We start from the raw sequence: 26185 nt of genomic DNA, 5'->3' as shown, positions 1-26185 counted from the left end.
CAAAGATATTTTAGTTACTTGGCGGGGTTTTTTATCATTCAAATTTGGCTGGGTGGTTAATAACACATTTTTCTGTTGTGTGAAAAACTCAGAACGCATATTTTAATATCACTTTACACGGACTTTAATCAGCTCTGTTCTCTTGAGTAAAGAAATAAACTCTAATCCATAAGTAACTATATTTTTAAGCTTTAATTCATCCATTCCCATCTTTCTAAATTCATTTTTCATTATTTCTCGTTCATTAGTATACTTTTGACAAACACAAATAACATGTACTGATTGCTCTACTACAGTGCTCACATATTTATTTATTATTTTTAAGGTTTTATTCAGCATAGTATGTCCAACCCTTAATCTTGTTAGAATATTTTCCTCTTTGGTGCTTCTTTTTGTTATCCTCACTCCTCCTCCTTGTATTTCATAAAGATGACGTCATGTTTTTACTGTATCCCATTTATGTTGCCACTTAGTGGTATATGCTTTAATTACTGCTTTTGCTTCATATTTACTAAGTGATATATTCATGACCTCATTTTGCTAAACTATCAACCTTTTCATTAGCTGGAATCCACATAAATATTATTAAGTTCATATTCAGAATTTCATATATCTCATTTACTATATCCTGTCTACTGTGAGATGAGTGCAATGACTTTAAAGCCGAACATGAATCTGATGTTCTCCTATGAACAGAATGGACAGAACCTATTCGAGAACAGTTCTCTGCAGTCTGCTAACCAGTCAGATTCACCACAAGCCCTCACATGACTGGCCCAGGAAGTGAGTCCAGAATGGGCTGTCTCTGTTCCTCTGGCCCCCTGTAAAGCAGTTACACTGTAGCTTGGGGAAACATGGCCACTGCCGGAGATTCTAGAGGAGAGCTTCAGAGGGAATTAGTCTGCTCTATTTGCCTCGATTACTTCGACGACCCTGTTATTTTAAAATGCGGCCACAATTTTTGCCGCATGTGCATTTTGATGCACTGGGAGGAAAATGGAGGCGATGATGTAGGTTACCAGTGTCCGGAGTGCAGGATGGTGCGTGGTTTGTTTTGATAAATGTTGCTAGATTCTGGGTTGCTTAGTTACAGCTGCTCGAATGAACTTAACGGATTTCTATACCGTTACATTCGCGTCTAAATAATGCACAATGGCTTAAACCGGCAGTATAAATAACAACTGGACTTAACTGTGTTGACAATAATAGGTGTGATTTCTCCGACCTCGTTTATTGTATCATAACATACAAATCGCCGCACGAGCCTTTTATCAATACAGCACCGATACTTTTCTGCGTTGCACATGCAACTTTGTCCTTTTTTGCAGGTGTTTGCGAAAATGAGTTTCACCAAGAACTACCTCGTGAAGAACTTGGTGGATAAACTGAGCGACTTCGACTATCTGAAGACGTGTAGGCCCTCTGCACCCTCAAAACCCGTGAAAATGGACGGGAAATGTGAGCGACACCACGAGGAGCTCAAACTGTACTGCCACACGGACAGGAAGCCCATCTGCGTGGTGTGTCGGGAATCCAGAGCCCACAGGTGAGGCTCAGGGACCTGAATGTTCCCCATATTCACTCAAACACAGCGGCAAAACCTAGTGAGCTATCTACCTACACTTCATTTTTGGATTTATATGCTCATAATGCTGTCTGTGTGGAGAGCTCAGTAGGTTTCGATGCTTTGACCTCTGTTTGAGGACCAGATTTACCTCGTTGTAGCATTTTAAATTCAATGGCTTTAGAAATGAAGCATCATATGTCATTTTATTATTTTTCTAGACACCATGATGTTGCTCCAGTACCCGAGGTGGTTGAAGACATGAAGGTTTGTTTGGAAATGCTTGGTTTTGTCTGTTGTGTAACTTATTTGATTTAGCCTTTCTGTCTCTGTCACTTGTTTGTAGTGTCTTTTTCTCTCTTCTTGACCTCCTCCTTGGTCTAAATGCCTGAGTTGGCTCCAGAAGACATTGACATCCATTGCTAACCTTGGGGCTGGAACAAGCAGTGTTGTATACATGTGGCATTTAGCACTTACGTCAAGTGTTTTTTCTTTCCAGATAGCTTTGGAAATGTCTTTAAGTGAACCTGTAGCCATTGCTTGATTGTGGTGTTTGCAGTCTTGAGGGTTTTTTTCTAAGTACATTTCAAACCAAATAATATGTGTCCGGTGACTAGTTTTTTTTTCTGGATCTAGGTGTGAAATTAACACCAAATGCGGGTACTTTTTGCACTGTGGTGTGTAATTTGTTAATTTAATAAAATCTGGTGGTGGACGAGGAGATACCCCCCTTACTATGTAAAGCGCTTTGAATGCCTAGAAAAGCACTATATAAATGTAACAAATTATTATTACTATAATTATTAATTATTATTATAATTTTGCTCCTCATATATGCGTGTGTGTGTATGTATATTTAAATGCATTTTCCATATATTCATATATTATTGCAATTTATATTAAATTATAATTTAATAAAACATTTAAATGTTATAATTTTTAATTAAAAAAAAAAAATGTATAGTTGTATAATTCCAAATACCTTCCAAACCTAAGTTAACAAAGGGCTCTGTATACTAATTAAAAATAAATAAATAATAATATTTATTTTTCAGTAAATAAAATTTCAACATCATTTTATATATATATATATATATATATATTATATACACACACATTTTAATAATATAATAAACTTTTCAAAAATATTTTTTATTTAATAAAGTATTAAATGTATTTTGATATTGATTTTCATAGTTATATAATTCCTAATATATTTGCTAATATTTGTTGTTATATATATATATATATATATATATATATATATATATATATATATATATATATATATATATATATATATATATATATATATATACATATACATGAGGTCAGAATTGTTGGTACCCTTGGTAAATATGATCAAAGAAGGCTGTGAAAATATATGTGCATTGTTAATCCTTTTGATCTTTTATTTTAAAACATCACAAAAATCTAAGCTTTCATTGGAGAATAAGAATTTTTAAAATGGGGGGGGTATCATTATGAAATGTTTTTTTGGAGACAATTATTGGTACTCTTAGAAATTCTTATGAGTAAAATATATCTGAAAAATATTCTCATTAATATTCACAATTATGAGCACAAACGTGATTATGAACATGAAATTATCCAGCCATGGCTTCCTGTTTCACAGAAATATAAATAGGAGGGATAAACAAAACAAAGGCCAAATTCAAAATTAATCACCCATCACAATGAGAAAAACCAAAGAATATATTTCTGATGTACAGCAAAAGATAATTGAGCTTCTCAAATTAGAAAGTGGATTTAAGGAAAGAGCTAGAGCAGTGAAAATTCCCATTTCTACCATCAGGGCAATAATTAAGAATTTCCAATCAACAGAAAATGTTATGAATCTGCCTGGACATGTGTCTAGAGGTCAAAGTGTGGGTTGCTTCAAAAATTGAGTCCAGGCTGAGGTCAAGTTACAAGTTTCTTCTTTTCTTTTAATCATCAACGCCAAAAGTTACAACAGAGAAAAACCTTCTCCAGCTTTTCTCCACATTCACACACAAGAAGAATCAAAATCCCTCTGTTCCCAGCTCATCATCAGATTTTTTCCTTTACTCCCAACAGCTGTGCCTCTCCCGCTGAGGAACATGGTAAGTGTAATTTGGGACCAGTTGGCCATCTTGGTTTGTAGTCCCCATGCTGCAGCCATCTAGATGGCACATACCTTCCCTCTATGACACAACCTCTCACAATGCCACACTAGTGAATAAACAGAATAAAATGTAAAGCAACTCTACAACACATTCCATAGGTTATTGAAGTGTGCGATCTTAAACTCCCTCATAGTGCAGTGTCCAGTTTCATTATGTGGACTGTTGTTTTAACTCTTTGGTTGCGTTGTTGGTGCTGCTACGGTAATAAGGTCCATATATGCTGATTTTGCATATATGCAAAATCCTTCCCAGAACCATTTCTTCTATTGTACTTTGCATACATTTTGTGCATTAATACTTGAAGTTGAAAGATTTCTCTCTTGTTTTGATATGCAGAGTGAGCTGAAGCTGAGACTCATCAAGCTGAACTGGCAGAAGTCCATGTGTACGAGAGTAAAGAGCACAGACGAGCAGGCCAAAACTGATGTCAAGGTATGAAAGCTCAATTGTTCCCACGCTGACTTTGCATACATGCAAATGACTCAAATTGGTGGTTATATAATCTGCTGTGGAGGTTATATATGTGTGTCCACGAGGAGGCCTTGATGCTGAATCTCAAATATCTCTATCTCAACAGCTCAAAAAACAAGCCTTGAAGGAGAAGATCGAAGATGATGTTGGTGCCCTGGTTCAGTTTTTGTTGGATGAGAAGGATGATCTGTTGGAAAGGTTGGAGGTCGAAGCAGAAGCCACTATCGGGCTGATCGATGCCAACCTGAAGCAGGTGGAGAGCGAAGCAGCCAAAGTGGACAAAGCCATCACTGAAATTCAAAACCAGCTAAGTGACAGCGCTAAATTCGAGGTGAAGAACTTCATACCTCCAGTCACTGTCCAAAACAGCTCATCTGTTATAAAATAAAATGCTTCTAATTACATATATATTTATTTTATTTTTTTGTTCTTTTGGACATGACAGGGCATTAAAGGGATAATTCACCCAAAAATGATAATTCTGTCTTTAATTACTCACTTTAATTACTCAAGACCTTCGTTCATCTATTATATTATTCTACTATTAATTTATAATCTGTTCATATATTAGTGTCCACAAAAATGCCATCCATAATACGATAATGCTGTGTTTATTATAAGGATGCTGAAGTTTTGCCACCTTAAATGCTCAAGCTAATGAAGATGGATGGATTCTGATTGGCTGTCAAGGTTTTAACATTCATCAGCTGGAAAAAAAATTCTGGAAGCGATTCCAACAATATCTTCTGTCATTATCGTTATAGTTGAAATCTGGACATTTCTATTCTCATAGAATTAGAACAAATGATAAAAGGGTATATTTATTGTTATAGTTGTCATGTTTGGTGTAATTACGTTATATATCTTTACATTATATCGGCACATGTGTTTTTATATATTGTTATTGCTTCTTTGCTTCTCACAAATGTGACTATATGACTGTGCAGCGTGACACTATTATTATTATTAACGTTTAACTTTTTTTTTTCCTTCCAGAGTATCAGTAATTCATATTTAAGGTATGTGAATCTGTATTTTTTTTTTATCAGTTTAATTCCATAACTTGTTAACTGTGATTATATCTGCCCTGCTAATAATTTGAGTATTTTTAATGTTTGTCTGTCATAATGTTTTTTTTTCCTTCATAGCCCCTGTCACGTAAACCTCAGCGTCCAGTCCTCTAACTCTCCTCCAGATTTCTCAGAGTTCACAGGCCCCTTTCAGCTCATCATGTGGAAGAAGATGATGCACGTGTTACACACAAGTAAGTACTGTTGGTGCATTAAGGTGCGGTCACATTGTTTGGAGAATTTTTGCAGGTGAAATCCATTAATTTCAGTAGGAATCTGAAATCTGGAATTTCATATGAATTTGTCTCGTTGACCAACAGAAAGTAGCTTTTGTCACTATTGACAATGGACCTTTTTTGGCCCTTTAGAAATTTAGCCAAAATCTCACTAATGTGACCACATTTTTACCCCCTCAGTAACTTTGTCCAAGTATGGTGACCCATACTCAGAATTTGTGCTCTGCATTTGTCCAATCCAAAGTGCACACACATAGCAGTGAACACGCACACGGAGCAGTGGGCAGCCATTTATGCTGTGGCGCCTGGGGAGCAGTTGGGGGTTCGGTGCCTTGCTCAAGTGCACCTCAGTCGTGGTATTGAAGGTGGAAGAGAGCGCTGTACATTCACTCCCCCCACCTATAATCCCTGCCGGACCTGAGACTCGAACCTGCGACCTTTGGGTTAGGAGTCCGACTCTAACCATTAGGCCATGACTGCCCCACTAGCTGCGTTTCCATTACCCTTCAAATTGCGCGAATTTAAAATACAGCCAATGGAAACATGTAAATTTCGTAAAAATACCCATATATCGCGAAAAATATTTATGCTCACATGAGGTGGTTTTTCAGGCAATTCAAAAAAGGAATATTTCGCAAAACTGAAATGAAAACAAGTTTTTTCGCATTTATGTAAACCTACCAACATCCGTCACCATGACTTATTGCAAGAGGAAAAATTACGTTTTAGTCACATCGGTTAATGGAAATGCTGTAATTTCGTAATAGTTTTTAATCAACATTTATAAAATATTGCAAAGGCTTTGTGCAAATCTGTAATGGAAACAACACTTAATAACAATAGTATAATTTTTATTTATAATTTTTGCAACAATCTTGTTGTGAGTTTTTAGTTACATGCTATACAGCTAACCAGATCTTCCCTGTTTTCCAGTGCCTCAGAATCTGACTTTAGATTTAGACACGGCTCACCCCTCATTGGCCATCAGCGACTTTGACACCAAAGTGGAGGAGGGCCGTGTGCGTTCCCAGGAGCCCGACATGCCGCAGCGTTTCACCCGTTTCTTCGGGGTGCTCGCCACCGCTCAGTATTCCAGCAGGCAGCACTACTGGGAGGTGGACGTGCGGGACAAGGGGGTCTGGTATCTGGGCGTCACCACCGAGTACAGCAACCGCAAAGGTTTTGTAAACCTTTCGCCCTCTGCTGGCTACTGGAGCCTGTGTCTCCAAGACCGACTGTATGCCAACGAGGAGGATTCGCGCGTGCCCGTGGCAGACTATTGGAACTCTCCTCGTGTCGGGGTTTTCTTAGATTACGACCGGGGCCACGTTACTTTCTTCGATGCCGTCACTATGAAACGCATCTATAACTTTGTCACGTACTTTGACGAGCCCGTCTCACCCTTCTTCAGCCCAGGGAAAAATGACCCGGGCAGCCGACTGCAAATATGTCATTTCTACTGAAAATGAAGCGGCACGTACGTACATGCGTACAGTTTGCAACAAAGAAAACAAATAAAGATAAATGCTCCTGTTTTTGTGTTTTGGTAAACATTTCAGGGCATTTTCCCTCCTGGAAGTAGGGAGGATGTTTGTTCTTAAGCTCTGCTGGGTTTTTGGATTCAGTTGATCTGAATTTACTAGTTGCATAGAGCTTTGATACACCATAATCTGAAGGCGTGAATTGAATTTCTTTTGCTCTTGAATTATGATGTAGCCCCACTGAAATTCAGGTAGAGAGGCATTGCAGGTTTTTACGCAAATGTCGACTTTAGCTGCTCTGTGTCGTGTCGTCTTAGACCTCAGTGTTGTCTTTTGTATATCAGTGTAGAGGTGAAAATAAGGATTAATGTTTGATAACATTTCAAATTGGAGAAATTTGTCATAATTTGGATTTTTTTTTTGCTGTGTATTCCATTTATATGGCATATATTCACTTTTCCCCTGTTATATTTTCAATTTTTACATACTTTTTGGCACAGTTTTATCTGTATAGGATGTAATGTAATGAGTGTTACGTAAGGCTCTGTGTTCAACATTTCGTAATAGTTCAGACTGCAATAGGTGCTATGCAACTTCGAATACGACAAAGTAGATCAGCTGTGCTGCGAGGAGCATCCTTCTGTTCATTTAATTATGTAGAGATTCGTTTTTATAAAGGAGTACATCCGGAAGCTCATGTTACATAATTTTAATGTAATTTTCAAATCCATTATGTTAAATATCTTAATCTCTTTAGTTTTAGCAGTAGTCTAATCTGTCTCATGGGCTGATGATAAAGAGAGATGCTGCAAATGTTTGTTTTTGTTTCTGTTTGGACTGAAACAAGCACAAAGTGACATTTAAGCACTTTTTGACTGAGCTCAGATGGTTTTTCATTTTTGCATTTACAGAACTAGTTAATTTACTAGAATCACTGCAGTCAATGTCGTTTGAGCTGAGAAAGGACCAAGAAAACACCGTACCAGTGTTTTGTACATATTCTGTGAACATGAATACTCTGTGTTGCCCAGCTTTGAACTAAGTTTCAGTTAACATTAATAGTACTTTATTAATCACTGTCTATTTTTTTTCATAAGAAATGAGTTCAACTTGAACACACTGACTGTAATGTTTTTTTTATTTTGGATTCCTTTTAATCGCTGATGTAAGAGAACTGTTACATCACATAACTGCTGGGTGGCATCACAAGTACATTTTAGTTTTGTGTGACTTGTTAAAAACCACTGCAATGTGTTAAATGTTTTTCTCTGCAGTAATAGTCATTTTAAAAATAAAATATTACAATGATTTTTTTTCCTTAATATTTCGTATTTCTTAGAACCAAAGTTCTATCTTTAAAATATAAAAAATCCATAGTACATAACATTTTCAGAAGTGAATGATTTGCATTAAAAAAGACAAAATATGATTTTCAAGGGACTTGTATTTACAGTTTTATTTCAAACTGCAATAATTGACCAGTAAAATGAATATATGGTTGATTCTTTGTTATACAAGATCTTTTTTTTTTTTTTTAAACTGAAGCACATTAAATCATCTGTCCAAGCATTAGATCATGCATTGGATAGAGTTAAGGTCTGTTCACAATAAGAACAAAAACTATATATTAGTGCTTGCACTGATGGATGATAACTTTTTATTCTAAAATGATTGGATGAAAGAGGAAAATTCCAAAACTATTGCTGTGGTGTGACTGCGGTGAAATTAGAGAAATTTTGTCTATTGTCAATAATTTCATCAATGTGCTGAATTCGTGTGACCAACTTGAATTTATGAAATCTGGGTTTGGAATTTATTTGTTTTAATGAAAAATTGCTGATCTTGTGGATTCTAAATTAAAGTAACACTGAATTTTGCTGGCGAAAACTAAAATTGACAGCAACTTTGTCAGCGAGAGTTACTATTTCACTATAGTAATAGTTTATCATTCTTATTGTGAATGGGCCTTTAGCTCAATGGAAGCAACTAATTGTCAACTTGCAATTCGTATATATTACGAATCAATATACAGTATAGAATATTTGTTTTTGGTTATTACATTATTTTTTTTTAGTTTCCAGCCTGGCAATAGCAAATCATTACAGGCATCTCACTGCTGCAGAAACCATATGCCAATGCTAATAAAATCAGTAACATGCAAAAATGCACAGATATTAAAATATACGTTCACCGTTTCAACTGTGAGCCACCGTTCATTAACCTTGTACAGTATCACAGAGAGTAGCCTATTAAGGAGACTTGGTGTCAGATAACCTTCAAAGAGACAAAACTTCACAAAATTAAAGGGAGGTGATTTTTTTTTTTTTTTAAATCATTCGCTGGTGATGGACAACCTCGAAATGAATTATTCTGGAAATTGTGTACAAAACATTAAATAAATAGACAAATGAAGCATAAACTATAATACTGTCTAAAGACAACATTTGGTTGCTACACTGTGAACACAACATACGATTATTTACAGAGAAGAGATATAATTCCACATAGCTGATCATCTTTAGAGAACATTAAAAATCAGAGGCAATATATGTGAAACACTTGGGTTTGATTATATATTTTTTCGTTCAGCTGGATTTTTCAACATGTAAAGTAGCCTTGTGCTTTAGAAAAATAAATAATTTGGAATGGAAAAAAATATGTCCTTTTTGGCTCCTTTTGTTTAGTGGTTACATTTTCTTTAAAAAGCACAGCAGGGATGTGCATCACTTCCTGTTCTGAGGGATGATTTGAACTGAAAGCGCTCACCGAATAGCTCGGGTATACTGAAATCTCAGTGGCAAATGCTGTCATAGGACAATACAAGAAGCCAGTGTCATTTACATGTTACATACACCATATATGTTAATATGTACACAAATTTGTATATTTACAGATGCAGAATGTAACCATTCAAATACACAACAGTTGCAGTCATGGGAAGGTCAACCACTATGAAACAGGAGAAAGGAATTTTGGAAATAATCGACTTTTCTGCAAGGGTTGAAGATGGCTATTAACAAAATGTTTTGCTATATATATTTTATTTATACACAACTTACATGATTTCGAATAAGAATCTGTACTTATTGATATGGTTTCTGTTATTTACAATCAACATTCCCGGTTTATTAGAGAAGCAGTTCTTAGTTTTGGAACATGAAAATCAGCAGAAGATTAAAGAAAAGTGCAATCTGTTCATTCGCTTCGATTTCGCTGATATGACTGCAGACTGTGATGAGCTGTTACTGCAGGTATCGATAGACTTTGAAGCAGTGGTTACCAGAATCGGCCACCACAACGTGGCCGTCGGAGGTTAAAGCGAGGCCCTGCGGCCCATACAGAGGGTCAGCACTTGTGTTGATGTAGGAGAGGAATGAGCCTGAGCTGTCAAACACCTGAGGAAAAAAAGAAAATGGTCTTAAAAAGTGCTTCTAAAGTTACTAGTTTCCTGGAGAACTTGTAAAGAGGAAGCGGGAGTTTAGAGAATTCCTTACTTGTATTCTGCTGTTGCCCCAGTCTGCTACAATGATGTTGCTGTTAACATCAACAGCTACCCCTGTGGGGGCATTAAATTGGCCGTTTCCCTCTCCATGGGACCCGAATTTAAACAAAAACTCCCCATCTGCACTGTAGACCTGAGGAGATACAAATTTTAAATCACCAATACTTAGTAGAATATGATACATTCTGTCATTTTTCTCCATCATTAAAAAGTTTTACTAAGAAATGAAAAAAAAAGTAACTGTAAAAAGTAAAAGTAAAAGGACATCAGTAACTGCATCAGTAACACCACTAGGTGTCAGTCAAGTCAAACACGATTACCAAGTAAAACACAACTTAAAAGATTGCTAAGTGCACCTTTTTTTCCATTAACCTGTTAAAATATATGACGATATGACCAAACAGATGACGGTAGCCATAGACTTCCCCATAGTATGGAAAAAAATTCTATAGAAGACCATGACAACCGTCAACTGTTTCATCAAAATATCCTTTTTTTGTGCTACTCATTCAGATTTGGAACAACTTGAGAGTGAGTAAATGACCGAAATTAATTTTTTTGGGTGAAAAAAATTAATCCTTTAAGTCTCTATGATATTCTGGTCTCCAGATATGGTTCAGTTCCCTTCCTTCAGTGCAATTTTATGGTCTTTTATTGTCGACCAGGTGAAAATTTGTAAGTATGACCTCCAATATCACTCACCTTGACGGAGTGGTTATGAAAGTCTGTCACAACAATTTCATTTTTGTTGTTGACAGCAACAAAATGCGGACCTGCGTGTGAGAAAACAAAAATGAGGGGAGAAGAGACATTCAGACATGATAAAGAGAAAGAGAGCAGAGAGGAGAGCAGGATGTCATGTGATCAAGATCTCCTAACAGATCTGATAGATTTTGTGATGCTCGACAATTTGATTTCTGGCCAACTTTTGATTAGATACACAAAACACAGAATCATAGACTCATGAATTCAATGAAACTTAACTCATTTCAATCAGATAAATCCCCACATTCTGGGATGAGAATTCACTCAATACTTACTGAACCCAGGGCCAGATTTACTAAACTTTTGCTCCAGTGCAAACTTTGCACTACTTCTGTCTAAAAAGGAATGGGAAAAACACAAACAAGGGTAAGCGAGACAAATAAACAGCAGCGCAGACCGGATTCACACGAATAAAAAAAAAAGAGCAGGGGCTACTTCAAAAACATGGAGTAGACCAGAAGAACAATGGAAGATGCACATCCCAAACCAGTCCACATGCACTTACTTAACAAGGGTTAGGAAAAGGAACTGATATATTTACATAGTAAAATAAGCAGCAGAAGGAAAGTTTTTGATGAACTACAAAAAGCATGACTAATATGTATGCATCTATTAGAATATAGTCTCTCAAAAGTATGCATGCTAGGGGTGGGCGATATGACCAAAACCTTTTATCACGATATGAGTGATTTTATTTCACGGTAACAATATAACTAGACTATACAGATAAATAGTTTTGCTTTAAATACGGTTTTTATGATAACAAAATTGATACCATAGAAATTTCATGATTCTTGTCACCAGTGTTAACATCACAAAAAAATAATACTTGCCTAAATTAAAAGAAAAAAAACAAAAACAAACTCAAGCTCACTGAAGACAAGTAAACTATCACTGATTGAATAAGAATAAAAAAATAATAATTACAAGCAATAGGACAAAAAACTACAGTTGAACAAATAAATAAGAAATGCTACATTTTATAAAGCAATCAAATGTATAAAAACAATGCATATTCTTCACTGTGTAAATTAAATAGGCTATATATTTCTTCTTATTAAAGTTACAAAAGTGATTTAGCCAAAAGCAGTGAGAGGTTGTCTCTCTTTTGTTGTTTGATTAATATGAATGACAGACAGCAGGAATGATAGACTGCTGTCACTTTAAGAGCTGCCCGGATCCATTATACTGTCACACGTTTTCTTTCTTAGCTGTTTACTTTCACCTACTGCGTTTACGAGGATACTTGCAAAGACGGGCATTTTTGACACACACAAGTGTGTTTTTAACCATTCAAGGCCTATAAAGTGGCAGAAATAACTCTCTGACAGCGCTCACATATAGCGAAATTAGTTTTCTTTTGTTGCTGATTGCATTTCAAACACAATTTTTAAAAAACGCATGCAAACAATAAGTGTTCATGACCACGTAGCACAGCAACGTCACGCGAGCGTGTAAACTCAATAGAGATGATAGTCCAAAATCTCTACTGGTTGATATTTCTACCAGTTAATCGTGTCTACCAGTATATCGCCCATTCCTCATGCACTGGCTTTCATTATTTATCATACAGATAGATAATGCAACTGAAAATATGGCTTATGCTAAAGTAAAATGCAGGAACAGAACTGACACAAGTTTACATCCTTTCAGACACTGGAACTGAAGCCTGGGTAAATCTGGCCATTTCTATATAAAACAAAACAGCCTTCTGTGGCGTTTGTCTTCCCAGAATGGTTATTTGTTGTTGCTTTTGTAGTGAAACACAATTTATCTAGTTTTTTTTTAGATTTGTTGATGAATTGCAACATTTTAGGTTACAAGAAGAGATCCTGAGCTAAACAAATGAAGTATTAGGAAGATATGTTAGAGGACAAGCAGTCACAGCACACAACAGGGGGTGCTAACAACACTTCTGCGACTCTTTAGTGCTTAGATAGGTGAACCACCACAAATGCATGACATTGTTAAATGTTGGCTTTATTGTCATTGTGTTGCAGCCTACCACCCCCGTACCTGCGAATTGTCTGTCTGAAGTGCCTCTGGCTCCAAACTTGGTCACTAGTTTGCCATTAGATTGAAATATGAACACACAGCAAGCTTTATTATCCACTGCAATGATATGACCGTTCCTGTCCACAGCCACTCCTTTGGGTCCCATCAGACGGCCTGCACCGATCTTATTCTGCATGAGGCACAGACAAAAAGGGAGAGAGGACCTTATTAAATGGCTCTTAAAAATACTAGATTCAGATTATTTGATAATGGCACTGAGTAAGAAAATGGAATAATTTTAATGCTATAATGTCATACTGCATGTAGAGACATACCATACAAAAGTTTAAGGTCAATAAGATTTTAATATCTCTTTATTTCCACATACAATGATGTTAAAAAGTTTGGGGTTGATATCCATCTATCTATCTATCTATCTATCTATCTATCTATCTATCTATCTATCTATCTATCTATCTATCTATCTATCTATTTATTCATTTATTATGATTTATTTATTTATAGTTTTTTTGAATGAAGTCTCTTGTGATCACCAAGACTGCATTTATTTTTATCACAAACACAGTAAATTACAGTAAATAACAGCAATACTGTGAAATATTGGTTTTCTTTTTAAATACACTTTCTAATGTAATTTATTCATGTGATTTAAAGTTGAATTTTCAACAGCCATTACTCCAGTCTTCAGTGTCACATGATCCTTCAGAAATCATCCAAATCTGCTGATTTGGCACTCAACTATTATTATACAACTATAATAGTTCTTATTTATATCAAACAGCTTTTGATGTTTAATATTTTGTGGATAACATTTGTCCTCATTTTTTCCTCTTTGATAAACAGAAAGAACAACATTTATTTGAAATTTGAAATAGAAATCTCTTGTTACATTAGAAATGTCCCTACTGTCACTTCTGATCAATTTAATGTGTCCTCTTTGAATATAATTATTCATTTCTTTAATTTAGAAAAAAAATTGTACACTTCTTTCACAAACATCTTAATTATTCTAAACTTTTGAGCAATAATGTATACACACATACAAACTGTAAATTGTGATCTAAACATTACCTTGAATTTCCCATCAGGGGAAAATATGCTGATCCATCTGTTATCATAATCAGCTACTATAATGTCTCCATTTGTGTCGACTGCCACCCCTGTCGGCCTCTGCAGTTGTCCTGGAGAACGACCTCTGACCCCGAAGCGCGCTTTGAACTGCCCATCATTGGTAAAAACCTACATTAAAAACAAACAAACCATCCAATTTTGCACTAAATACAATAAAACAGTTTCTATATGTCTTTATTGATTCCAAGTCTGATTACGTCAATATGCAGTAAAACGTTTCAGATAAAATTAAGCCTATAATTTTCATAATATTTCCATGCGTTGACTAACCTGTATACACTGGTTGTTGCTGTCTGCTACAATGACCCTCCCATTATTGGAAGCAGAGATGCCCTGTAGATTGGTGAACTCTCCCTTCTCCCGTCCACGAGAGCCTGAGGGGTCCGACAAAAGAAATTCACAACCATTCAAAATCAAAATAATACATTAATTCGGTGTTTGCAAACAGTGATGAGGTTTTTGTTGGCGGAGCCTATATGGTGGCAGAAAATTAGTTTTCAAGTAGCAGTCTGGAATAAAAGAATAAAAAAAGGTAAATTTGACTTCATATTTCAAAATTCGGACTTTATTTTTGCGATTCCGAAATTATATCTCACAATTCTGATAAGGAAAAATAACTTGCACCTGATGATCTTGCACCTGATCGAGATACTCTTGGATGTGCGTACCTTCTTTTTTTCATAAGGAAAAATAACTTGTCATTCTCTCGTTTCCCCTAGGCTCAGAATCATAAGTTTATATCCTGACTTCTGGGTTTTTTTCTCAGAATTGACAAACGCACTATTGTTGACTTAAATCAAGTTATAAAGTCCAAACTAGGAGAAATAAACTTGCAAAAAAAAAGAAAAAAAGTAAGAATTGTGAGATAAAATAGGTAAATGTTATGTAAAATGTTAATAGTAATAGGTTTAAATAGTTTTTCATGCTGTAACTGTAGGGCTAATACAATATATTCCCTATGAACTGCATATGAATATAATAGACCTAATGTTTAAATCAAATTTATGTTTTAAACGTAGACTAATCACAGCAGGGTTCACCCATAGTCTGTCCGTTTAAATGTCTACATTTAACTTAAAATGGCGTCTTTGACGACAGTATTCTATGAAAATGATTTGCATTCCGATCCTGACATCCAAAGGCACTTTTTTTTTCCCTCTTATTCTATTGATTCTACCCATTTCCCTGCACTTGTTACCAGTGTTTTTCTGCCACCACAATGCACACGTAGCTGCAAGTGACATAACTGTGACATCTACTCCAAATTGGTCTATAGCACAACAATTTATAAGCAAACTTATTGTGCAAACTAGGGTTATCATCCACACCGAAGTTTCTTACCTACTCTATAAATGAGCTCATCTTCAATAGGGTTTTCCTTCTTTTTGGTAGTGCTGTACATGCTGGAGGGTCTCCGTACGGCTTTCTGCCTGATGTGTCCTCCTGTTCCGCTGGGAGATTTTACCCTCCTCTTCACATCATCTGGAGACTGGGGCACGTCCGACAGCTTTATCGCCCGCAGTCTGAACGGGCTGCCCCGCACAGGCTGTCCGTACAGCATCAGAGAGAACGAGTACTCCCCATCGCTCTTAAGCGTGTACCCTACCTCATAAGTTCCGTTTTTATTGTCCACGACTTCCACGTTTGTCGCCCGCACACCATCCTGCCCCGTTATCTCAGCTCGGAGGACCGCGTTACCAGTCCGCACGAGCTCACTGTCCTTATCCTTAGTGGTAACAGTTACAGTCACGTGCTGACCGACCAACGCATGTCTGAGGCCTTCTCCTGTGGCCACGCTGGTGTGTCCCACGGCTCCCGTCGTCAGCAGGACACCCAGGTTCTGGATGGAGCGTCGCAGGCCATCTGTCTCTATCTGGCAGTCCAAGTGGGCGTTCTCATGCGGCCGTTCAGGAAAGTCGTGACAGGCGAGGGCGCTCACACGCTCGCTCATCTGCTTTTGGACCAGCAGGACTTCAGTGGCGCTGCCGTGGTTCAGGGCCTGCTCAGTGAAGCTGCAGCTGCTCTGGATGTGCTCTTTTCCCTGCAGTAGGGACGATAGCTGTGCCTGAAGCACCTGCAGAGAACACCGCAGAAAGGAGCATTAAGAGAGATAGGAGAGTATAAACTGTTTAACCTATCAAGAGATTACTGACCTTCTGCTTGGTGCTACAAATGTTCTCCAGATCGGTGATGAGTGCAGCTTTGCGTTGGTGCAAGGCCCTCTCGAGCTCCTCAAATGTCATGTTGATCTCATTGACGGCTTCGTTCTTCCTCTCTATTAGCTGTTGAGAGATTTCATTCACCAGCTCAATGGCAGTTGTTAGCTGGGGCAGCCTGACCGAATAAAAAACAAACAAAAATCTCATGTAGAAGAAATTTTATAAGAGAAATTATGGAAAATAGCTAAACAGTCTGCAATATTATTCACAATAATAACTTAAAACTGCTCATAAAAGCATAATTTTATTCTGGATACTTAATAATGATCACATATTATTTTATATTTATGTTTTTAATATAATATTGTAATGCTTTTTAAAAATATCTACAATATTCTTTATAAATACATATATTTATATATAAAACATTATATAAAACTTACATAACTAACATTTTGTTCCATACTCATTAGTAAAATAAGACTTAATTATCATATATTATTTTATATTCATATAGTTAATATAATATTTTTAATCATAATGGTGTCATGCTAATATTATATATATATATATATATATATATATATATATCTGTGTGTGTGTGTGTGTATATATGTATGTATGTGTACTTGTGTGTATTTTATCACCTCGTTGCTGGGGAATATAATGTAGCAATCCAGTATCTATCTTTTATTTTAGTAATAAAAATCACGGGGAAGCGTTGACAACAAGTTTATGTGTGTGTGCAGCACAATCTGCGATCTCCTCTCTCTCTCTGTGTGTGTGTGCGCGCGAGCGAGTGATGTCTGTTGGTTATTGTGCATCAATTAAAGCAGCGCATTAATATGGAACGATGATTAAACTGACCTGAAACTACCTGTGCAGTTAAACGAATTTAATCAACACCTGCCAGCCAATCAGAATTGAGTATTCAGACAGACCATGGAATATATATATATATATTTTTTTTTTTTTTTTATAAATACATATATTTATACACATTTATAAAAAAAAAAAACTAATTATATAAAACTAATATTTTAATAACAAGCACACACACACACAAATAATATATGTATATATATATATATATATATATATATATATATATATATATATATATAGTGTATAGTAACATATAATATATAACATAACATAATATGTAACTGTATAGTAACATAATATATAAGTAAATGTATGTGTGTGCATATTTACACAAATTATATAAAACTAATATAGCAACAATATATTAATTATCATCATCTTCATCATCATTATTAATATTATTACTAATATGCAATATGCATGTAGTGTTAGTATTAATATAATAATATAATTATTATTATATAGTTATTATAAAGTGATGAACTGTATATAACATCTGACTGTTTAGTATGTATGACATGTACCTGTTGTGTATAGCATCCAGCTGGTTCTTTAGCGCTGCTTTGTGCTGTTCTAGAACATCCCGCAGTGGAACGGTCACATGCTCCCTGTGTTCCCCCTCCGTGCAGTCCAGGCACATGGCCGTCTCACACGACTCGCAGTAAAACTCCATCACCTGCAGGGGCACCAGTGAGCAACCCATTCATTCAGCATCCTAATGATTTATCAAAGGCTGCTAATGAACGCTAATAGGCCTGAACAGCATAAACACACATGTATTATGGCTTTGAAGACACAAAAGAAAGACGCTGGGAGCTTTCAGGTGTGTTTCAGAGGAATGAGAAAGAACAATGAAGACAAAGCGACACAGGAGCCTCTGCCAATGAAAAATTGGCTCAAATGTAGACAAAATGAGAGGTGGTAAAGGAATTTCCTTTCACTTGTAGCTGTACAGGCATTTCTACATTCTGGCTGCAATTTTACCAACAACTCTTTTGATGGTTTTTCCTTCATATTCCCACCAAATGTTGCCAAATTTGGTTTCAACATCAGATGGTAAGAGGCTTACCTTGCCCTCGTGATTGGGGCAGGAGAGTGGTTTCCCAGCGGCTGCTGCGCTGACAGACTCCAGCACGCTGCAGGCCTCTGGCCGAGAACATTCTGGGTCTCTCTGCAGGACCTCCATGAGGTTTGTGATGAAGAAGTTGTTCTGTAGTGCCGCCACACCTTTCTCGGGCAAGATGGAGGTCTGTCTGCACACCGGGCAGGACAGCGTCAAGGACTGAGGAGGAATGTAGTTCTGTAGGCACCTGTGAGATAGAAAGAATGGCAGACATGATTAAAGACCTCAAACAAAAGCAACCAGTCACTGTTATTGGTCGATATTTATCTTAAAGAGATTCTAAAATAAAATAAAATGAAAATGTACTCTCTCGTATTGTTCCAAACCCTTCTGTGGAACACAAAAGGAAATCTTTTGAAGAATGTTCACACTGCTATTTTCCTAACAGTAGACGCGGACTGAGGATTGTCAAGCTCCAAAAAGGACTAATAAGCGTATAAAACTAAACCATATGACTCTTGCACTATATTTCAAGTCTTCTAAAGTCATACAATAGCTTTGTGTGAGGAAACAAAAGAAACTTAAGTCACCATTCACAATCATTTTCTGGAAAGGAGCAGCTTGAATATTCTACTATAAATAACTTTTTTTTGTTCCTCAGAAGAAAGAAAGTCATACAGATTTTGAAAGATGAGAGGGTGAGTAAATGACGACAAAATTTCCATTTTTGGGTGGAGTATCCCTTTAAGCAGGCCAAAGAAATAAAAAAAATATATACATTTCACCTTAAAATGTAAAAGTATCCTGGAAAAACAAAACAAATATTAGCAACTGTTAACATTTGCCATCACAGGAATAAATTACATTTTAAAATATATTAAAATAGAAACAGTTATTTTAAATTGTAATAATATTTCACAATATTACTGTTTTTACTGTATTGTTTTGATCAAATAAATGCAGTGACTTCTTTCAAAAACATCTGAAAATCTTACTGACCTCCAACATTTGAACGGTAGAGTATCTCTCATATTTCATAAATGATGTACTCTTGTGTGAAGGAGTGAGAACGAGAGGACTAGGAGGGCAAGTGTTGCTGAAATTTCAGTCACAACATGAACAATCACAGTGGAAACACTCCGCTGACATAAAACCCCACCGAAAGCACAAACCACCCAAAGAGACACATAAAAAAGACACAGAGAGTCTCACTGCACACTGCCATTGATGCAGAGGAAAATGTTAATCCGTCATTAAAACCAAAACTTTTGACTTCTGATGGCTTTTGTTAATTGATTTATACAACTTAAGTCAAAAGTTTACATACAGCTTGCAGAACCTGCAAAATGTTAATTATTTTACCAAAAGCCAGGGGGTGAAAACTTTTGAACAGAATGAAGATGTGTACATTTGTCTTATTTTGCCTAAATATCATATTTTTTCATTTAGTACTGCCCTTCAGAAGCTACAGAAAACAAAACAAGTCAAATTTACCCTGATCTTCAAATTTAAAAAGTTTTCACCCCCCGGGTTTTAATGCATAATTTTTCCTTCTGGAGCATCAGTGAGCGTTTGAATCTTCTGTAATAGTTGCATATGAGTCCCTCAGTTGTCCTCAGTGTGAAAAGATGGATCTCAAAATCATACAGTCATTGTTGGAAAGGGTCAAGTCAAGTCAAGTCACCTTTATTTATATAGCGCTTTTAATAATACAGATTATGTCAAAGCACTTAACAGTATAAAATTGGAGGACAGAGTGTCAGTAATGTATAATAATAAGATTAAACACTCAATTTTCAGTTAAAGGCATTTCATTATTGAATTCAGAGATGTCATTGTCTAGCTCAGTTTAGTTTATATAGTATCTGTGAAATCAAATTGACGATAATCGCTAGAAATTAAGTGTCCCCAACTGAGCAAGCCAGAGGGAAAGGGTTCAAATACACAAAAATGCTGGAAAACCAAAGAATTTGTGGGACCTGAAGGATTTTTCTGAAGAACAAGCAGCAGTTTAACTGTTCAGGACAAACAAGGGACTCATAAACAACTATCACTAAAAAAAAAACAGCTGTGGATCATTCAGGGAACAACACAGTATTAAGAATCAAGTGTATGTAAACTTTTGAACAGGGTCATTTATGTGAAATGTCTTATTCAGGTCAGTATTAAATAAACAATAACATGCATGTTGTATAATCCTTCTTATTTTGGTAAAATAATTAAGATTTTGCACAGTTTGCAGATTCTGCAAGGTGCATGTAAACTTTTGACTTCAACTGTACATGTAATTTGAAAAATCCTCATTCTTATTTTGTGAAAAAAAAACTGTACATGATGGAAAGTTTTTTTTAATTTTGAAGCATCATCAAATTAGGAATTACCAGAAATTAAATGACTAGAATAATTTTTTATAGATGAGGGACTTTAATTATAGCAACAAACACGGACCTTTCACAGAAGGTGTGTAGGCAGGGCAGGACTTTGGGGTTGTGGTAGTGGTCCAGACAGATACTACACACCAGGAACTGCTTGTCTATCTGGCGGACCACTGGACTTGTGCGGCCGGTCTCAAACTTCGCCATGGTGACAGACATTCACAGAGGGGGCCTGGGGCCAGGACACACCTTAACCTGAAATAAAGAAGATGCTACGTTACTGAAAAAACCCCACAATGCTTCATCATTTTAACTTTGAAATGATGGAAAAGCTCATAGTATGGCACAGAAGACAACCTCCAATATGAAGAGGAACACATGACAGTGAGAGACGACAGTTGACGCCTACCAAACCAGTAACTTTTAATACAGGATAATAACTCTTATTCTGCAGTCCAAAGAACACGCTGCATTTCATCAGAAGAGAGGAGCATGGGAAATTGGATTACGGAGTAGTGGAGGCAAATAGATGCTGTCAATTTTCATGCCACTTTTCCAGATGAGACACAACAACAGCGGGCAGACAGATAAGTACTGATACAAGGACATGAACTACTGCTACGGCCATTACTAGCTCCTGACGGTGGTAGTACATGCTGGGCCAATTTTGACTTTAGTTGTCCTCTAGGCGAAGAGATATGAGACTGAGGTAAAGCTAATGATTCGGGATTAATTCTATTTCAGGATGTTAAAGAAAAGTGCCTAACATAGAAACAAAGAACATAGTTATTTCAAAGGACAAAAAATAAAACATTTACATAAATGAGATAAAAAAAAAGAAAAAAAAAGAAAAACGCTTTACGCGTTCAGTGGATGCTCTCCAAAATGGTACTAGGGTGACGCGGAGGACACGAATTATTGAATAAAGTCGTTATGTTTGTTTTCTTTGCGTACAAAAAGTATTCTCGTAGCTTCATAAAATTACGGTTGAACCCCTGATGTCACATGGATTATTTTACCAATCTCCTTGCTACGTTTCTGGACGTTGATCGTGTTAATTACATTGCTGTCTATGGGAGGGTCAGAAAACTGTGAGAATGCATCAAAAATATGTGTTCCGAAGACTAACGAAGCTTTTACGGGTTTGGAACGACATGGGGGTAAGTGATTAATGACAAAATCTTCATTTTGAGGTGGAGTAACCCTTTAAAACCATTTTTAGCTGGTGAAAATACTAGTGTTTTAATAATTTTGGCCACCACTGTATTAACATTGCATTCCTATTGGCTCCAAAAAAACAAAAAACAAAAGATGTGGCATCTAAAATCATGCACAATTTACCAGATTAAGGGGGTGACACATCTTACCCCACTCTCCCCTACAACTCAGATACAACAGAAACATAAAATAAGGCCTTTAATTCAAGAAAGTCTCTACGTCTGAATAGTTTGCACGCCAGTGTTTCATTATCACTCTTTCAGTCTCTCACTTCTGCTCTCTGCCATGTTTTGACAGCAAGTGTCTTGTTCTCTGTATACTCTTAGCGCCTCTGGTCCCAGTGCTGCTCTGATAACTCTGCAGGACCGACATGTGCTCTCATGGACGTATGAGTGATGGTAATGTGAGAGCTTTAAACACCAGTTCCCTTTGCCCACTCTATGTAATCCTCCTCCCCCAAACCCCCTGTCCCTCTCTGATTTGATGTGTTGATGTATGCGGGCTATATTTAGACGTATGTCTCAGTGGGGTAGGCTTAATAAGGGTCACGTCCTGCAGCGAATGTCTGAGATTCTTGTGGTACAACACAGAAAGAGGAGCCAGAGCAGGTATCTGGTCTGACAGGGGCTCAAAAATACACTAACACATAGAATTCATGATCATGTGACTAAACATGTTGCAACACATATTTATAAATGAGATTTAATAGTCTGAAATAAGAAACACATTTGGAAATAAGAGCAGAACCTTTCCTGTAATCAATGACATATAACGGGGTCCATAAAAAAAATAAATACATTTAGTTTGCATGCATGTGAGAGTACACACCTTGATCATTATAATCTGGTGTGTAAATGGGTTTCTGAATATATATATATATATATATTTTTTTTTTACAAATATCACATTAATTAATCATAAATATGATTACGTTTTTGGGGAGTCACACCATATGACATTTGTCCTGAGCTAACCATGTTTGGACATAAAAAGGTTATCTGATATTTTAAGATTTATTGATACATAGTCAAGAGTGTCTGCATATGGATGACATTACTTCACTCAGATTTTGATTTGACAAACATTTTAAAATTATTTAAAAAATAAATATTGGCAAACATTTTAAAAATATAAATAAGTAATGAAGCAGTTTTGTTATATAATAGTAAAAAAAAAATATAGCCAAACTAAACTAACAATACTAAGATTTTTATTTTTAAGGATTTTTTTTTTTCATTTTTCTCTCTCTCTCTATATATATATATATATAATATATATATATATATATATATATATATATATATATATATATATATAGTATTAACTTTATTCTAGTTGTAGTTAAATGAAAATGACAAGTGTTTGCCTCTGTTGATGGAACTGTAAACATTTTTTTTATATATTTTATTTTCTTTAAAATTTTACTTTATTTTCAGTTAAAATTCTTTTATTTCAAGCAAATAAACTGTTTATGGTTTAGGTTAACTATAATCCTCCTGTATAGACAGATAGATATAATTTTAAAAGTGTATTCAAGTAATTGTATGTATGACCTGCATAATGTATATATTTTTAATGATTTAACAGATATGAACAAAAAGAGTGTTCTGTCATTTAGCCACAAATGATTTGCTCTAAACGCTGAACAGTCACATAAATTCACCTGTTCCACTAAAACGAGATCTGCAACGAGATCTTAAGTGTCAGGCCAGCAGTCAGCAATCCTGACCCAGATACAGCCACAATTGAGAAACCAAACACTGTCATTGTTCAAAAAAAAAAAGAAGCCAACAACAATCAGCAATTGTATCGTGCAGACTCTTACAAAATTATCCCACAGTCCACTCCCACACGTCACTGCGTGCATGGCACACGTGGAAACACCTTTCAAACACACTCAACGCCCAACGAACTGCTTCTGACATCCATCAGCCTTCCATGGGATGCCAAACAGTCTTCCAGAACTAGAGCTTAACATCTCAAAAAATGACATTTTACCTATAAACAACTTCAAAACATATATTGTAACCGCTCCTCCACGTGAGGGTCTCCTGAAACCCTGATAAAATCAGACTATGCAGTGAAGGCGTGAACATGATACTAAAGCATAAAACCTTTCCTAAACCTCAGCCCAACTCTGACCAGCTGTTTTCAGGCAGGAAACCAGACACAGAAACAAAAGCATTCTTCTCTTTCATTGCTACAGCTATTCACTGCTCCAGTGAGCACACAGAAACACAAAGATGACTGTTCACGTGCACACACCAAGACTCAAACACACTTTAAACACACTTACACTCAAAAGCAGAGTGGACGCTTCTCAGGCAGGTTCCATTGTTGTTTTCTGAGATTTCAGCAGGGCCTGGTGGCTCAATAGCACAACAGATCCTGTTCCCTCTGTCTCTAGCCCCCCTCCCCAGATGAACGAACCGCTCGTCGTCCTCACGCCTAGTGCACTCTCGCTGCCCGAGCAACATCTGTGATGTCACAAAGGGGCGGCTGGCTAAAGCCAAACCACATCTACCGGGCTACGCCATTGGCTGAGGCTGAATGACAGCTTTTGCTCCTCCCACAAGCTCTGCTGTGACTGGCCGTTCAATGTTATCTTCCTAAAGGCATGGATTGCCTCAGAGAGAAACAATTCCTATTGACAGATTGGGTGGGTTGGGAAAGGGAGAGGATTTGAGTTGAATGCCAGCGTTTTAGTTGCAAGCACTTTAGTGTGAGTGAAAGCTTATGATGAACATTGCACAATAATGATAGTTTGGTTTAAACAACATTTCGAGTTCAAAGTGTTCAGTTCACTGTACGCCTACTTCTAAAGGAGGAAAAAAAGCTTCTAGGTGGATAAAGGTGCTACTTTTAAGTGAGTGAATCATTTTGAGTCAAAAAAGTGTGGGATGTTTCATTACAGCTAGATTGTTTACAGTATGTTCCTTTTGTTGTTCAAATATTTTAACATGAAAAAATCATCAAAATGAATGTTAATCTGGGTTTAGGTCAGAACATTGCCCTACTTTTGCTTGCTTGTGAACTGACTGACATATGAAGTCTTAAAACAATTGCTCGGTATTATGGTTATATAAGAGATGATGTCATTACATCTGTGTGGAGTGACTCCAGATTGCAGGCTTATGAATTTCAATACTTCTGATTCATGAGAGAGAGAAAAAAACATCAATAATAACCAATAAATAAAATTGACAAAAATGTAATAATAATAATAAAAAATGTTATGCATGTATCAAAAAAGGCCTATACTTCCACATAATACATAGACGTTTGCATATTTATGAATGTTATTATTTGTTTAAAAAGAGATTTAAAAATACATTGTGAGTGAATGACATTTTTATTCCATCAGCAAAGCGGCTGGAGATTAAATGGAAAACATCAACTGTCATTAATCTGAAGGGATTGACTGTCAGATTTCTCCCACGGTGGCTGGTTTTCAGATAACATCCACACCTCTGACTGACGCCACTGTTCCAAACTTGCACCAACACAGCAGGCACAACTGAAGCTGGACTTTTTAATCATGGAATTTATTTTGTATATGGGAGAATACATGCTGTAACTTGTGTTAAAGGGAAATTAAAGACGTGTCTGTGATCTTTGTAACAGAGTAGCTTTGTGGTTGATGATCTGGGCTGACAGGATAAATATTGCTTCTAGGTAGAGGCACCAAGAACTTACTGACCCTAAAAAAAGTGGGAATTTTGTTCAACCACATCATCAGAAACAGCCAGTTGAAATGTTAAATGTATTTTTCACTGCACTTTCTAAGCAGGGCTAATATCATTATGTCATGTTTTTGCATTGTCCAGTAGATCAGTAACTGGCTGTAACTCAAAAAGCAAGGAACTGTGGCATACATTCACGCAATGCCAGTCATTCCAGTTAAATTCCATCGAATTCAGTCATTCCAGTTAATTGGAATCACATATTTATATAGTTCACGCATTTTCCATTTATAATCTGTGTGATAACCTGACATATGGAGCGCTCCCACACAGCACAAACAGTGAAGCGTAATTAAAGTTTCCTGATGATTGCAGTAATTAATCTTTACTTAATATGC

The 26185-nt window shown here is 36.3% G+C and overlaps 2 protein-coding genes across 4 annotated transcripts in view; one reads left to right on the top strand and one right to left on the bottom strand.

Annotated features, from left to right (window-relative positions):
• Nucleotides 1-785: 785 nt before the first annotated feature.
• Nucleotides 786-8433, top strand: trim47 (tripartite motif containing 47). The gene is made up of 8 exons (XM_079410552.1): nucleotides 786-1040; nucleotides 1329-1546; nucleotides 1786-1831; nucleotides 4069-4164; nucleotides 4310-4534; nucleotides 5200-5222; nucleotides 5352-5467; nucleotides 6443-8433. Exons 1-8 carry the CDS (start codon nucleotides 855-857, stop codon nucleotides 6970-6972), a joined length of 1440 nt encoding a protein of 479 aa, XP_079266678.1. The 5' UTR covers nucleotides 786-854; the 3' UTR covers nucleotides 6973-8433.
• The window catches only part of trim3b (tripartite motif containing 3b), a 33781-nt gene continuing 15707 nt past the window's right edge, over nucleotides 8112-26185 (bottom strand). Inside the window, exons 1-13 of one of the 3 annotated variants that reach the window (XM_079410550.1) lie at nucleotides 24401-24588; nucleotides 20960-21141; nucleotides 18518-18758; nucleotides 17973-18124; nucleotides 16558-16738; nucleotides 15746-16478; nucleotides 14675-14778; nucleotides 14345-14512; nucleotides 13274-13442; nucleotides 11533-11592; nucleotides 11195-11265; nucleotides 10485-10625; nucleotides 8112-10385 (exon numbers count right to left, since the gene is read on the bottom strand). In XM_079410550.1, the coding sequence (XP_079266676.1) occupies nucleotides 10233-10385; nucleotides 10485-10625; nucleotides 11195-11265; nucleotides 11533-11592; nucleotides 13274-13442; nucleotides 14345-14512; nucleotides 14675-14778; nucleotides 15746-16478; nucleotides 16558-16738; nucleotides 17973-18124; nucleotides 18518-18758; nucleotides 20960-21105 (2319 nt within the window). In that variant the 5' untranslated portion in view covers nucleotides 21106-21141; nucleotides 24401-24588 and the 3' untranslated portion in view covers nucleotides 8112-10232. Of the gene's footprint in view, nucleotides 10386-10484; nucleotides 10626-11194; nucleotides 11266-11532; nucleotides 11593-13273; nucleotides 13443-14344; nucleotides 14513-14674; nucleotides 14779-15745; nucleotides 16479-16557; nucleotides 16739-17972; nucleotides 18125-18517; nucleotides 18759-20959; nucleotides 21142-24400; nucleotides 24589-26185 lie in introns of those variants that run through there. The other 2 variants (XM_079410549.1, XM_079410551.1) reach the window with 2 other exon arrangements.

This window comes from Barbus barbus (assembly GCF_936440315.1).
Source record: "Barbus barbus genome assembly, chromosome: 47".
Lineage (NCBI taxonomy): Eukaryota > Metazoa > Chordata > Actinopteri > Cypriniformes > Cyprinidae > Barbus > Barbus barbus.
Note: the sequence above shows the minus strand (reverse complement) of the source record. Positions and strands in the feature narration are given on the sequence as shown.

Coding starts and splice junctions, on each gene's coding strand:
- trim47 (XM_079410552.1), top strand. CDS start 855: ATGGCCACTGCCGGAGATTCTAGAGGAGAGCTTCAGAGGGAATTAGTC. Junction 1,832..4,068: donor AGGTGGTTGAAGACATGAAG/GTTTGTTTGGAA, acceptor TTTGATATGCAG/AGTGAGCTGAAGCTGAGACT. Junction 5,223..5,351: donor ATCAGTAATTCATATTTAAG/GTATGTGAATCT, acceptor TTTCCTTCATAG/CCCCTGTCACGTAAACCTCA.